The sequence below is a fragment of the Lagenorhynchus albirostris genome, chromosome 2 (assembly GCF_949774975.1).
Source record: "Lagenorhynchus albirostris chromosome 2, mLagAlb1.1, whole genome shotgun sequence".
NCBI classification, from domain to species: Eukaryota; Metazoa; Chordata; class Mammalia; order Artiodactyla; family Delphinidae; genus Lagenorhynchus; species Lagenorhynchus albirostris.
This window is the reverse complement of record NC_083096.1, coordinates 130962031-130976285: the sequence shown is the minus strand read 5'-3', so window position 1 is coordinate 130976285 and position 14255 is coordinate 130962031. Positions and strand designations below refer to the sequence as shown.

At 40.8% G+C, this 14255-nt stretch overlaps 1 protein-coding gene across 3 annotated transcripts in view; it reads left to right on the top strand.

Annotated features, from left to right (window-relative positions):
• Positions 1-14255, top strand: part of CACHD1 (cache domain containing 1) — a 218503-nt gene that overhangs the window by 184267 nt on the left and 19981 nt on the right. For 2 of the 3 annotated variants that reach the window (XM_060139855.1, XM_060139853.1), the window contains exons 14-22: positions 1609-1751; positions 2431-2612; positions 3512-3622; positions 8930-9052; positions 10204-10303; positions 10396-10512; positions 12394-12554; positions 12879-12965; positions 13850-13966. In XM_060139855.1, the coding sequence (XP_059995838.1) occupies positions 1609-1751; positions 2431-2612; positions 3512-3622; positions 8930-9052; positions 10204-10303; positions 10396-10512; positions 12394-12554; positions 12879-12965; positions 13850-13966 (1141 nt within the window). The remainder of the gene's footprint in view (positions 1-1608; positions 1752-2430; positions 2613-3511; positions 3623-8929; positions 9053-10203; positions 10304-10395; positions 10513-12393; positions 12555-12878; positions 12966-13849; positions 13967-14255) is intronic. The other variant, XM_060139854.1, reaches the window with a different exon arrangement.

Here is a 14255-nt window from a genome sequence, read left to right as displayed (position 1 = left end):
TGTCTTCTGGTAAAGGAAGACTAGGTAATTCTGACCCATTCTGCTGGGTTCAACCAAAAATCCTGGATGGAACCTTTTTTCAAGTTTTTGAAAAGTATCAGAGAACTAACCTAATCGGTAGTGGACCTAAGTCTAGGAGAATATAAGAACACAGAGAAGGAAGCCAACCCCTAAAGCTGCTTTTACAGTGCACATATTCATCAATACAGAAGAAACAACTGTGAAATTGTGCTTTAGGTAGCTGCTCAGGGCTAGGAAGAGAGGCCAAAATCAAATCCAAGGTTCTCAAAAGGAGAAGACTCACAAGGAAACTCCTCCCTTCCACACACACATACATGCTGTTAGCAGAGGTCCCAAAGGACTATATCTTTAGGGTAAAGGTGAATTGGAACTAAATCAGCCCTTGACATGGGATTCCTGTCATTGAGTTGTCTAAGGAACCTCAAGCATTCACTCATCGTGGACTTGTTGAATACCAAAGTCTCCCCGTATAGCACTTAGGCCAGTATCCTGTCTCCTTATTGGGAACTGTTTCCACCTTACCATCTCCTGCCTCATCTTGGTGTGCAGCACAAGATGCAATAACCCTTCTAGAGGAAGATATTCCCATCCTGTTAAGCCTCAGCATTTCCTACAAATTTGTTAAGTACAGTGTCCAGTCAGAGATAACCAGGCCACAAGGAAACAAAACACTGTGAGTGAGAACTAACAAAGGAATAGAAAAGGACCCACAGATTTAAATGAGATAGGACATGTGCTAGTGCTTTCTAATGCTTTTAAAAATATATGATTGAAGAGTAAAATTTTAGAGACAGAGATGTAGTGTTTTCATTTCAAAATGTAATTCATTGCAAGGATTTCTGTCATAAACAGAGAACTGGGCTTTTCCTCTTAGATAAGACCAACAATTAAATATGTGTATATTAACTACTCTGTTTCCATAGATTTTGTTTATGCCATGTTTGGCTGTCCCCGTCTGTGAGAAGAATTTTTTTAGTTGATTTTTGCGTCGACTCCACTATTCCATTTTTCCTTCTTCCTCGATAATCATACTAATATGAACAATAAGAGTTAACACTTACAGAAGCACTTGAGTTGTGCAAGCTCTGTTCTAAATACTTTACATTTATTAAATCGTTTGCTTTGTGTATATTAACTAGTATAATACCATAACTCTATAAGGTCGGCGCTGCTATTTCCCCCACTTTGCAGATGATAAAAACATCACATGTATTACAACTTGCCCAACATCACACAGCCAGGAAATGGTGGAGCCCAGGCTCAGCCCATGCTGGCTCCATGTCATATGCTGCCTCCTCGACCCTAATAAGTGTAGGATATTATATGTAGGCCTAAGATGTGTTGACTATTTGTCATTCTCAGCTCTTGTATCTCTTTAGGTTCACTCAGGACTGTAAGCTCCCTGCAGGGAGAGGATCTGACTTTTTTCTTTCCCAGCTCCTTCCAGTGTGGAGTTCTTTGCTTTCCTTAGGGAGGACTTTTAAGCCACCACAGCTGACAGATGGGCAGAGCCTTAGCCATGCTTTTGTTTGGGCCTGAGATGCAGGCTCCGTGTTCTCAGGCCTGCTTTGTTTGCTTCTCTCTCAGAAAGTCCAACCGTCATGCTGTCTGCTGGCAGCTTTTCCTCCCCCTATGAGCACCTCAGCCAGCCGGAGACAAAGCGCATGGTGGAACACTACACAGCCTATCTCAGCGACAACACCCGCCTCATTGCTAACCCGGGGCTCAAAGTGAGTGCTGTCCCGGGGCTGCACTTCTGCTGCACCCCTCCACAGGCCTGGGAGGGGGTTCTGGTAGGGAACCTTTGAAGTAGGAAGCCGAGCTCTGGATCTGTGCCTCTCAGCTGGAGAGCCAGAAAGGCAGAGTGTGTGGCCCAGGGGAGGCTGGCCGGCGAGGACCCTTCTGATGGATTAAGAAGCCCTATGGGCCAGATGAAGAATCTCTTTAAGGCGTTAGATGCACTAGGGGCTTTCTTGGTAGGGGGGTATGAGTTAGAGACCAGTGAAACTTTCCAGCCCCGTTTTTCCCAGGGGAATGAAGTAAAGTGCCCCTACTGTCTGTTGAGATAAATATGACGCAGTTTAAGAAGCAGAGATTTAGGGGATGTGTGTACACGTGTTTGTATGTGTGTCTGGGTGTGTATTTAGTGCTGCATTATAGGATCTTTCCTCTTAAACACAGAAAGCCTAGCTAGGATGAACAATTAAGTAAATCACACGTCCACTGGCTATATTTCAGGAAGCTTTTGTTTCACCAAGTTTGGCTGTATCCATCTGCTGTGGAAAGATTTTTAAAAAGTAATTGGGCTTGGCTTCTCTGCAAGAGAGCTTTGGGAAGCTCTGCCAGCAGGCCTCTCTCTTTTCATGTGAGTCTTAAAGGATCCCTGCTATGTCTTCCTTTGTTTCCCAGTTCTCTGTCAGAAATGAAGTAATGGCTACCAGCCACGTCACAGATGAATGGATGACACAAATGGAAATGAGTAGCCTGAACACTTACATTGTCCGCCGTTACATAGCAACGCCCAATGGCGTCCTCAGAATTTATCCTGGTTCCCTCATGGACAAAGCATTTGATCCCACTAGGAGACAATGGTGAGTTTTCGGGGCTTCCATTAGCAAAGGTTTCCCCCCCTCCAGTCCCGAAGAGACCTGATAAGTACACACAATAAAGCAACTTCAGGCAGTCATATTTAAAGAAGATACTTTTCATGACAGTGAAAATATGTTTTTGAATCATTTTTTAAATGTAATATTAACAAAAGCTTTGTGGGCTTCCTCTGTCTACAATGCTTTTATCTCTTCATTGAAATTTTGTGACTGAAATACTTTATACTTGGCCATTTCAATTCCTAGTGGTTTGAATCCCGTCTTGTATGCAGTGTGTCCCCAGCAGGTATACTTAATGTCACTGCGTGTGATGATGGCATCAAATGACAGCTCGTATGTGACCTATGAAAAATGAACACACGTAAACTGAAAAACACTTTTTACTTCTGGGGTTTATTTTGACTCTGATTTTCAAAAGCAAAAACTAGTCAGGTGGTATAGCAGGAGGGCAACCTGGGCATGAAAACGAGATTTCTAGCATTGTGCCGCTTAGTAACTGAGTCACTCATGAGTGGCCGCTAGTTTTACTGCCTGTTCCCCCACCTTTACCAATCCAGGGGCCATTTCTGGGTGCCCAGTTGTATTTGTTTCCACTTGATTTGTTAATTTTTGTTTTAGCCTCTAAAACATCTCTCCTATAGACCTTATTAAAAGCTCACATATATACTGAGCTCAGCATCTTTTTTAAAGAGAATTTCATATTTTTCTTGACCCCTTGTTGCTGATGCTACCGTCAGACATAAAAGGGAGGAATCCTTTTGAACTTGAATGTAACATAAGCACCATTTATAATATTTTTTTAGGGTTACGAGCTCACTTTTCTTCGAAATGTGCAAAGTTGTTGTTCATACCCTCAAGTAACGACTTTCTTTGGTCTCCATCAGGTATCTCCACGCAGTAGCTAATCCAGGTTTGATTTCTTTGACTGGACCTTACTTAGACGTTGGAGGAGCTGGCTATGTAGTGACCATCAGTCATACAATTCATTCATCCAGGTAATATTTCAATTAATTTTTACTCATTTCTTAAACACATTAAGGATACTTTGAAAATCTGAATAGAATAGTAGACACCAAGAATTAGCGGCAAAAGTATGACCTTTGTTGTGGGGCAAGCTGGGGTTTGAATATCTTCTCTAGCTGCGCCATCTTGGATACCCTGACCTTCCTCCTGATGTCTGTAAAATGGGGATAATACTTACCTCACACGATTATCGTGTGATTGAGGCAGTCAAAAGCACTTAGCCCTGTTAGTGGCCGTGAGGGTGCTTATGAAAAAGAAAAAGGAAGATATTAGATTCAGTAAAGCAGTTCCTAGAAATGCCAGTCGTAAACCAATCAAAGAAATAGCACCAAGAGCCTGACAATTATTATTATCAGAGAGTGTTTTCCCAAGAACAGAGTAGTTTTAGTGAAGAAAAAAATGTATCAAGACTTGAGATTGTTTCCTTTTGTATTTGAGTCTTTTTAGAATTATATAGGGGTTCATTGTTGTTGTTATGGTTTTGTTGCTGTTTTTACTTTGTCCTTGCTCTCTCTTGAGGAATGAAAAAGCATTTTGAAAATTGATTTTCCAAGCATGCTATAAAATGTCAGTATTACTGTAAATATATTTAGGGTGCTTTACATTTCAGGCTTTTGAGGTTTCAGCATTTAAGCTACAAATGTCAGTGAAATGTTGGTTAGAGAGGCAAGTCCAAACACATTGTTTTAATCCCTTCATTATACAAATCGCTGTTTTTCCCTAGCAACCAATAAAGACCATATTTTGACTGGTATCTGTAATGATGCCTTAAAATTTATGGGAGACAGATTTTCTTGCTTAACTTTAGGCTTTTCACAGTGCTCATTATATATCAAATGGCTGACATTCAGTAGAATTCTTCTCTAGTACGTTGGAATCAAGAATTGGGAAGCAGTGCTGTGTGGAATTTCAATATCATGACCTGTGTCTCCATGGCAGGGCCCTGCTGCCAGCCAAATATTGATTTCTTTTCAGGACATGGTATCTGTTTGGCTCCATCACATATAAACAAGTAAACATTCTTTTAGAACAGATCTTTTCAATGTTTTCATTAACAGGCCGTCTGTAAGGCATACACCTACTATTGTCTGAATAGCAAAACTTGTCATTTCTCCCATCTATTCTAAACAATTGAGAAAAAGTAAACAAATGTGGTTTCTTTGAGGAGGCAGCAGTCACCTTGGTCTTTGATGACAAGGACATGCCCATGGCCGGAATTGGGCTCTTAAAGATGTTGCTGGGGGAGCAGGGAGAGAATGCCTACCTACCTGTGTGTGTCTTACTTAGGCTTTGACATTCCACCCGACTTCTCCCATCTGCCACTCATTATCAAGAGCCGTTAGCTTTTCCTTCTACACAGTATTCTTTTTGTTGGGCGGGGGGAGGAGGTCACAGAGAGGTACAGATTTTTATGCTCATATACATGTTTTTATTAGAATTTGGATGGGTGGAAGAATTTTCATTTCATTTATTGATAAATATTTATGGTGTCAGCCCAAATGACACATGATGGAAATATGATGGGCTTTCAACTTAGAAAAAACCTGGGTTCAATTCCCTTATGTGGTTATTGTTTATAGTGTATTTAGCCCACACAAGTTTAGCTATTCGAGTTTAACAAGAGTTAAATGGCCATTTAAATCCCGTCCATCAGTCACTCAATGAGAGTATATTTCAGGAATAAGTATCTGCTCTTGCCTTAATCAATATGCAATCCCGGGCTTCCCTGGTGGCGCAGTGGTTGAGAATCTGCCTGCTAATGCAGGAGACACGGGTTCGAGCCCTGGTCTGGGAGGATCCCACATGCCGCGGAGCAACTAGGCCCGTGAGCCACAACTACTGAGCCTGCGTGTCTGGAGCCTGTGCTCCACAACAAGAGAGGCCGCCATAGTGACAGGCCCGCACACCATGATGAAGAGTGGCCCCCACTTGCCACAACTAGAGGAAGCCCTCACACAGAAACGAAGATGCAACACAGCAAAAATAAAATTAAAAAAATTAAAAAAAAAAAGAAAATATGCAATCCCATGGACTTGATCATTTGAACATTTTCCTTAGCGGAGCGTGTTTTTATTATTTAAAGCCATCTATTTCATTCACCATAGTTTAGAATGCAAGTCAATTAACGCTTCTGCTTTTTAACCAAAGCAACTATAGCTTTAATGGGTATATTCATAGGTGGGCTCTGCTGAGGTACTTTTTCCAAATGATTACCAGTGATTTTGGTCTCATGTGCCAACTTGAGAACCTGCCCTCCTCCTAAGATGTGATTCCACTCTGAAAAAGCGGATTTGTCATTTACTGTCTGTATGACTATTAACAAGTTCCTTTCTGCCTTGGTTTCCTCACCTGTGAAAGAAGTATATTAGGGCCTGCCTCAAATGATTATTTAAAGATTACTGTAAATAATATATGTGAGGCTCCTAGAACAGCGTGTAGCCCATGGTCAGGGCTCAATAAGTGTAAAATACTTTTATTATTATTATGAGCCTCATATGGAAAACAGAGGTAACAATGCCCAAATTGAACTAACATAATGAAAATTAAAGATAATGCATGTAAAATGCTTAGCACTATACTTGCCAATGTCAAATCCCCAATAAATGGTAGTTATTTTTATTATCACGCCATTCGTGCTTTAAATTTCTTGCATTTTAATGGGTCAGAAGAGGGAACTTAAGCTAATGTTCAACTTGTTGGTGAAGCACTCTAATTCTCCCTTGGTTTTCAGAAGCGGTTGGGCTGAGAGCTTGAGGACAGGGTTTTTCAGTGCTCACTTATCAGTTAAACAGTTTCTTTCATCAGCATTATTAGTGGCCTGAGAATCTAGGGATGCATTCTTTGGAGGATGATAATGTGGTAGTGATGATGAAGTACAGTCAATGATTAAGGGGCTGGTTAGACAAGTCTTTGGCAGTGAAAATCTCATCAAAGCGCTGCAAACAGCATGGCCCGTTGTGCTGAGAAATGTAGGCTTAGTTTGATTTTTCTATGGTATTCTTTATGGGTTGCTATAGTAACCATGTACATTTTTTAAATACAGGTGAAAATATGAATGCTAGACTTCCATGGGCCATATATAATAGATGCTTTTGCTTCAGCACATTTATCATCAACAGGGGCAGATGGCAGTCATACAGGGGAATTTTAGAAACAAAATCAACTTGTCCCACAAAACCTGAATTGTATTTTTCACTGAGGCAGCTATAGTATTGTAGAAAGAACCAGATTTAGTCTCTAAACCATAAATAAAAGGTGCTCAATCTTCTTTAAGTCTTTTAACCATTCTAAACCTAATTTTTCATTTATAAAATAGGAACTATAATTCCTTTCTGATGTCTTCACAGGAAATTAAGTAGATGGTTTAAAATTGCTTGGAAACTCTTGAGTACCATGCAGATCTAAGGAGGCAGAAACCCTATTGGTTAGGAATATATGCTTTGGAGTTGAAGGCACTGAGTTTAAATCCCTGCTTCTACTAGTTATTCACTGTGTGACTTTAGCCAAATACTTAATCTCCCCAAGCTTCAGTTTTCTGGAAATAATGCCTCATAAGGTTTCTGTGAGAAATTATTGAAGTGATATATTCAGATGCCTACCAGAATGCCTATAAATTGTGAACATTCAGCAAATGGAAGCCGTTAATATTATCGTAACGACGGCTGTTGTTTAGACTCATCACTCTTTCCTGAACCAGCAAGAGAAGTTTAGACTTCTTCTGACTAATACTTCAGCAAAATATTCTTTTCTACAATGCACAAATCCCATAAGGTAACTGAGTCTTGGAGTTCTTCCATGGGAGAATTTAAGTTACTTAAGTAATAATAGGGGCTCTTATTGAGGCAATAACCTCTCAAAGGCAATCCCACAACATGGTCTTCCCCATCCCATGCCAAAAACAGCTTTGACAGCAAAGCTCTGATAGAAATTTCATTATGGGTCATGGTCCCTTTTTCTTGTTGTTTGTTTGTTTTTTCTTGTTTTTTGGGTTTTGGTTTTTTTTTTGATGGGGGTGGTGAGTGGTGAGTTGAGTTAATATGTTAGTGTCAGTGTTGTTAGTAACCAGTTGTCTACATAGCAAAGCTAATTTCACTCCCAAGTTTTGATTTTCCCAAAGAGGACTTTACTTTGGGAATTTTCTTCTGAGCTATTATTAACCCCATTTTCAGATAAGAAAACTGAGGCTTAGAAAGGTTAAGTAGCATCCCAGGAGCCACATAGATAGAAATCAGCAAGGCCAAGTTTTAACCCCAGATCTGATTGATTCCAGAGCTAAAAAGCTAGCAAGCATCATGTTGTATTGCCCAACTTTCTCTTCCTTGGTGCTTCTGTTTTTGAGAGTAGCACTTTAGAATGGAGACAGAACTGGCCTGTGAACCAGGAGAGTCTCGTTCTAGAATGTGAGCTGAGTTTTGAGTACAGCCAACTTTAGTGTTATAGAAAGAAAACAAAGCGTTTTCACTAAGTTTTGTATGACCTAAAACTAATTAACCTTTGAGAGCTCTATAAAATGAGATGTATAGATTAATAACTGTATATTTATCATGATCTAAAATGAAGGAAATAACTAAGGACATCACTCAGGCTCCTTGTCTAAAGTTTCATTGTTAGAGACTGGTGGTTGCCAAGGGGGAGGGGGTTTGGGGGAGGGATGGAGTGGGAGGTTGAGGTGAGCAGATGTAAGCTTTTATATATAGGATGGATAAACAACAGGGTCTTACTGTATAGCACAGAGAACTATATTCAGTATCCTATGATAAACCATAATGGAACAGGATATTAAAGAAAGTATGTATAAATATGTATAACTGAATCACTTTGCTGTACGGCAGAAATTAACAACACTGTAAATCAACTATACCTCAATTAGAAAAAAAAAATTGAAGGAAAAATAAAGGTTCCTTGTTGGAAGGAACCTAACAGCCACACATTAAACCTCCCAGCTGATGCCTATCCCCCCACCACCCCCATATTCTTGACAAAGAATAATCCCACCATTGTCTGACCATCTATAGTTAGGACTAGCCCTATTCCACAGCTGCCCATGTTTTGGGCTAGTCTTATTTGGGAAGTCCTACCTTTAATCTTACATTTTTCTCTTGTCAAATCTCCATGTTATGCTAAACTAGTCATTTAGTTCATTGTTTCTCCAAGGGTGGAAAGTGCGGAAAACAGGAGTCATGTGTTTCTGATACCAGACAATGTCCTTATGAGTGAACATAGCTTTTGCCTTTAAATAAGACACACCTCTTATTCTCACTGATCATTTTCACATGAAGTACACAGCTGTCTTCCGGGCATACTGTGGCTGTGATGGGCATTGACTTCACGCTTCGATACTTCTACAAGGTTCTGATGGACTTATTACCAGTTTGTAACCAAGATGGTGGCAACAAAATAAGGTGAGCCCTTCAGGGACCCTATATCCTATCTAGCTGCAAAATACAAAGAAAAAGATGTCAGCTATCTCCAGTTGAATGCCAAGCACATTGTCATAGTCAGCGTCAGAAACTGAGGCCATTGCCTGGGTGTTCTATAAAGGAGGTTTTTGTTCTTTTATTTTTCTAAGATGCATGCTGTTTATGACTTAGATGGACAGATTTGGCTTCTGACAAGAAGAGTAACTGTGGCACAGAATTCTCCAAAAGCTCTTGTTTCTCTAGGAGTCTGTAATTAGAGATTTCCCATATCTTGAGTGCTAGAAAGACCAGAGGGTACTCTTGAGTAGTACTTTTGATGTGAACTTAGTTATTAAACCAAAGTCTTTGTGAGATTTTCAGATGCTTAGACTGTTCCTTTGTACATTTCCCCAGAAAGAGGCTCATGGAACCAAAGGTCTTTGCCACCTGAATTTCAAAAGAGCGTGTCAAAGCAAGGGCATTCCCTTGATTTAATACAGGCCACTTTTAAAAATACCTTTATTTCCAACTCATAGCCCATGCTTCATATCACTGCTGAATTTCACATTGGCCCTTAATGGGGAAATGCAGAATTCACAGCAAACTGTTATGACGAATGGAAAGTAAAATAGAGCAGAATATAGTCTTGATTAAAGCAGTTCTAGCTTCACTTATTTAGTGTTTCCATCAAATATATTTTTGCATGTCCTCTGAATGTTGTATTTTAGGTATGTTTGTCATTGAAAGAGGAAATTGTATGGTTTACCTAAAATTTGTGCCTGAAAATACCCAAGACTGCTTCTTTTGGAATCTCCCTCCCCAGCGAAAAGAAAAAAATGTCCCACTTTATACATTCTTGCAAAAGATCTTCGAGCCCATCTTACTTAGTCTGGGTGGTCACATTCTGTACGAAGTATGTAGGTGACCTCAGAGTCAGGTGTAACTCTCTCGCCTTAAACCGTATGCTAGGTAATCCAGCGCCTTGAGAATTAACGTGTCTGTCACCTGACTGCCAGCCTTCCTTCATTTCGTCCATGAATATTTACTGAGAACCTGCTAAATGCAATTTGTTGTCAGGGCTAGCAAGATAGATGCTCTCCAGGAGCATAGAACAGCAGCTTCTGTGAACGAGGAATGTCATTGTCTTGGCACAGGTGCTTCATAATGGAAGACAGGGGTTACCTGGTGGCACATCCAACCCTCATTGACCCCAAAGGACATGCACCCGTGGAACAGCAGCACATCACCCACAAGGTATTTGTCACGAAGCTAGAGCCCAGTTCTCCGCCGGGCTGCGGCTCACTAACCACATGGCACCTGTCTTGTGTTCTGCTTGGCCTCGGTAGGAGCCCCTGGTAGCAAATGACATCCTGAACCACCCCAACTTTGTAAAGAAGAACCTGTGCAACAGCTTCAGTGACAGAACGGTCCAGAGGTTTTATAAATTCAACACGAGCCTAGTGGTAAGTTGATTCCTCAACGCTCTCTTCTCCCATCCAGCTATGGAATTGCAATGGAGTCATGGTTTGTGTCTGAATGTTAGCTATTACCGGCTGTTTCATTGCCTGCGAATTAGAGTGATAGGACATGACAGACCTTAGTCCAACTCCCCAGTCTGATGGTTGTGGGATATAAAGCCCTGAATGGAGAAGTGAGTGTTTTAAGGTTTCACAGTTGGTATTTTGCTTTGGTTTTGTTTGTTTAAAGACTTACCCAATCTAAGCCCTTTGAAATGTCTGCTGAAGTCTGTTCCCACACTCTTGTATAAATATATGTGGCACCATGTGGTCCCCTCTTCCTGTCTTCTAGAGATTACTCAGTCTCCCTAAATTCTTAAAGCCAAATTAGGTTAGTTCTTGGTCATCCACCCTCTTAGATGAGAGCTCTTATGTAGATCATCCAAAAATAATTCCTTTTTTTTTTTTAAGCTTAGAATACTCTCTTGTGATTTGAGATGCTACAGATTTACCTGGATATGGTTAGAGATCTTAAGGATATACTTATTAATTTGTAAATAATCCTAGCTGAGAGAGAATGGGTCATGACAGAACCAACATTCAAAAAGTTATTCACAAGAAGTAAATGTATTCACAAATCATTACATGTATTATTAAAAAGATAATCATAAAGATGTATTGAGCTAGTACACCTGAAACTAAACACAACATTGTAAATCAACTGTACTCTAATAAAAAATTTTTTAAATAAATAAAATAAAATTAGCTTGAAGTCAAAAACAAAAGAGGTTGGGGCTTCCCTGGTGGCACCCCAACCAGGGGTGGTTGAGAGTCCGCCTGCCGATGCAGGGGACACGGGTTCGTGCCCCGGTCCGGGGAGATCTCACATGCCGCGGAGCGGCTGGGCCCGTGAACCATGGCCGCTGAGCCTGCGCATCCGGAGACTGTGCTCCGCAATGGGAGAGGCCACAACAGTGAGAGGCCCACGTACCGCAAAAAAAAAAAAAAAAAAAAAAAGAGAGGTTAAATGAAAATCCTAAACTTAGTCTCAGAAAAAGTGATTGTAAAAACAATTGTGTAGGGGACTAGAAGAGTTTTAAGAATGAATATATTAATAGGATAGTGTGTTCAAAGCAAGGGAAGTCATTATTACTCTGTTCAACCCCCATACCCATTCTGATGAGCCCTTTCTGTAAAGGAGACATTGACAAACATGCGTGTAATCAGAGGGGGGCTGTCAGGTAAGGTTGTCATATGAAAGTCTGCCTTACTCTGTTATCTTCTGTCATTTGTACAATGATTTCCTGAGTCTTCAGCAGAGAAGCTGGGATATTCCAGTAGAAATTTTTCAGACATGCAAATTTTAGTGGAATATGAATTAGAATAAATTCTTAATGGCCCAAGTTATTCCAAAATGGAACTGGAACATTCCTGGTTGTTGGAGCTAACAGGCTGATAAGCCTATGTTATTGCTTATATTGTAAAGGTGGGCATCTTCCAGGCAGTAAAGAATTCGTCTAGACCTTTTAAGAAACGATTCAGTGCCATGATTCTCAGGGTTAGGCTTATCCTCACCATGCACACATAAGGGATAACTGGCGTGGAAACCAACATGGGCTTAAATAATTGGCCTACTTCATATGACACGTGCAGAAAAAATGACCATACTCAACTTTACGATGCTGCTTTAGAATCTTTGGCTTTCAAATACTGTAGACATTTCATGAAGCCAGCTATCACATTTTCTTATTATAGAACGAAGAAAAGGATGCTTGCTTTAGTTGGACTGAAGTATTTTCAGCAGTTGGTTGAAGGGTTGTTTTCAGGATGGTAGAGCTGAAACTTTGCATTGTTGTCTGTCACTTCTGACAACTCTGTTGTCTATAGGGGGATTTGACAAACCTTGTGCACGGCAGTCACTGTTCTAAATACAGACTGGCGAGGATCCCGGGAACCAATGCATTTGTCGGCATTGTCAACGAAACGTGTGACTCTCTGGCCTTCTGTGCTTGTAGCATGGTGGACCGGCTCTGTCTCAACTGTCACCGGTAAAAATGGGACGGGTCATATTCTCTGTTTACCACACTACTGAATATTTTAACTGATGCCAACTGCAAAATAAACATGAAGTGTTCAGGTGTGTCCTAGAGGAAAGGAAAGTCCTGGTTACAAAAGCATTTAGAGCTGTGTTGTTCATAGCATCCTTGTCCAAAGAACAATGGATTGAGGTCAATTGTGTATTTAAACCTTTAGTGATAACTTTTACTGTCCCTTTTAACTAGCTCATGGTGTCTTTATTTCATTTCCCTCAGTGCATGTACAATATATAGTTTATCAACCCTCTGCATAGTAACTTTCTTTTTCCTTTTCAGAATGGAACAAAATGAGTGTGAATGTCCTTGTGAGTGCCCTCTAGAGGTCAATGAGTGCACTGGCAACCTCACCAATGCAGAGAACAGGTAAATTTAAAATGTGCGTGTGTGTGCATATTTATAATGGGAGTCTTGTTTATAGATTTGTTTCGAGTTGGAAGTATAAGAAGGTGGTTCATTCTAATGATGGAACTGTTCAGTGAGCCAGTTTCCAAACTCCATAGTGTCTTAAAATGAAGTCCACTTTCAGGTTTGAATATAAATGCTAAAAAATTTTTGAGTATATGTGCTACTTACAACAAATATGAGACTGTTACAAGCATTAACTAAGTGCCTAACATGTGTCAGATACTGTATGTCCAATAAGTCACTTAGTTTTCTTTCTTTCTTTCTTTCTTTTTTTTTTTTTTTACTTTATTTATTTTTGACTACATTGGGTCTTCGTTGCAGCGTGTGGGCTTTCTCTAGTTGCAACGAGCGGGGGCTACTCTTCATTTCGGTGCGTGGGCTTCTCATTGCAGTGGCTTCTCTTGTTGCAGAGCATGGGCTCTAGGCGCCCAGGCTTCAGGAGTTGTGGCTCAAGGGCTCTAGAGTGCAGGCTCAGTAGTTGTGGCACATGGGCTTAGTTGCTCCGTGGCATGTGGGGTCTTCCTGCACTAGGGCTCGAACCCATGTCCCCTGCATTGGCAGGCAGATTCTTAACCACTGCGCCACCAGCGAGGCCCTGTCACTTAGTTTTCAAATTAACCCTTTGATAAACATGTAGGAACGTTTCACACACACAGATGCTCACACGTAATATAGCATTATTTATCTCAGTGACAGATTTTCAGGCCAGATTGGCCCAGGGTTTCATGTGGCAAAGCCAGGATTCAAACCCAGATCTGTTTGACACTGTCAGGGGCCAAGGGCATGATGAGTTTGGAATATGGATGGTCTTGGTCCTAACCTTCAGACTTGCTCCTACGTAGAAACCCAAGCTGTGAAGTCCACCAGGAGCCAGTGACGTACACGGCCATTGACCCTGGCCTGCAGGAGGCTCTTCACCAGTGTGTCAACAGCAGGTGCAGTCAGAGGATGGAGAGTGGGTAAGCAGTGCCCGGTGCTGGTTTCACGTCAACATCATAGCTGCAGGAGCAGAACCTAGTAAAGAATAGGGACCGACAGCCTCCTTGAGCTGTCCAGATGGTATTTATCATCCCCATTCTTGATGTTTTAAAAAGATGTACCAGTTTTTCAGATCCAGAACTGATTTTGATATGCCCTTTATCTACCAGGTTTAATGTTATCTGGTTTCCACTTGTTACAGCTATTTGGCACATGTACCATACCTTAGTAGCCTCATCTGTGGATGGGAAAGTTATTCTTGAAATAAGA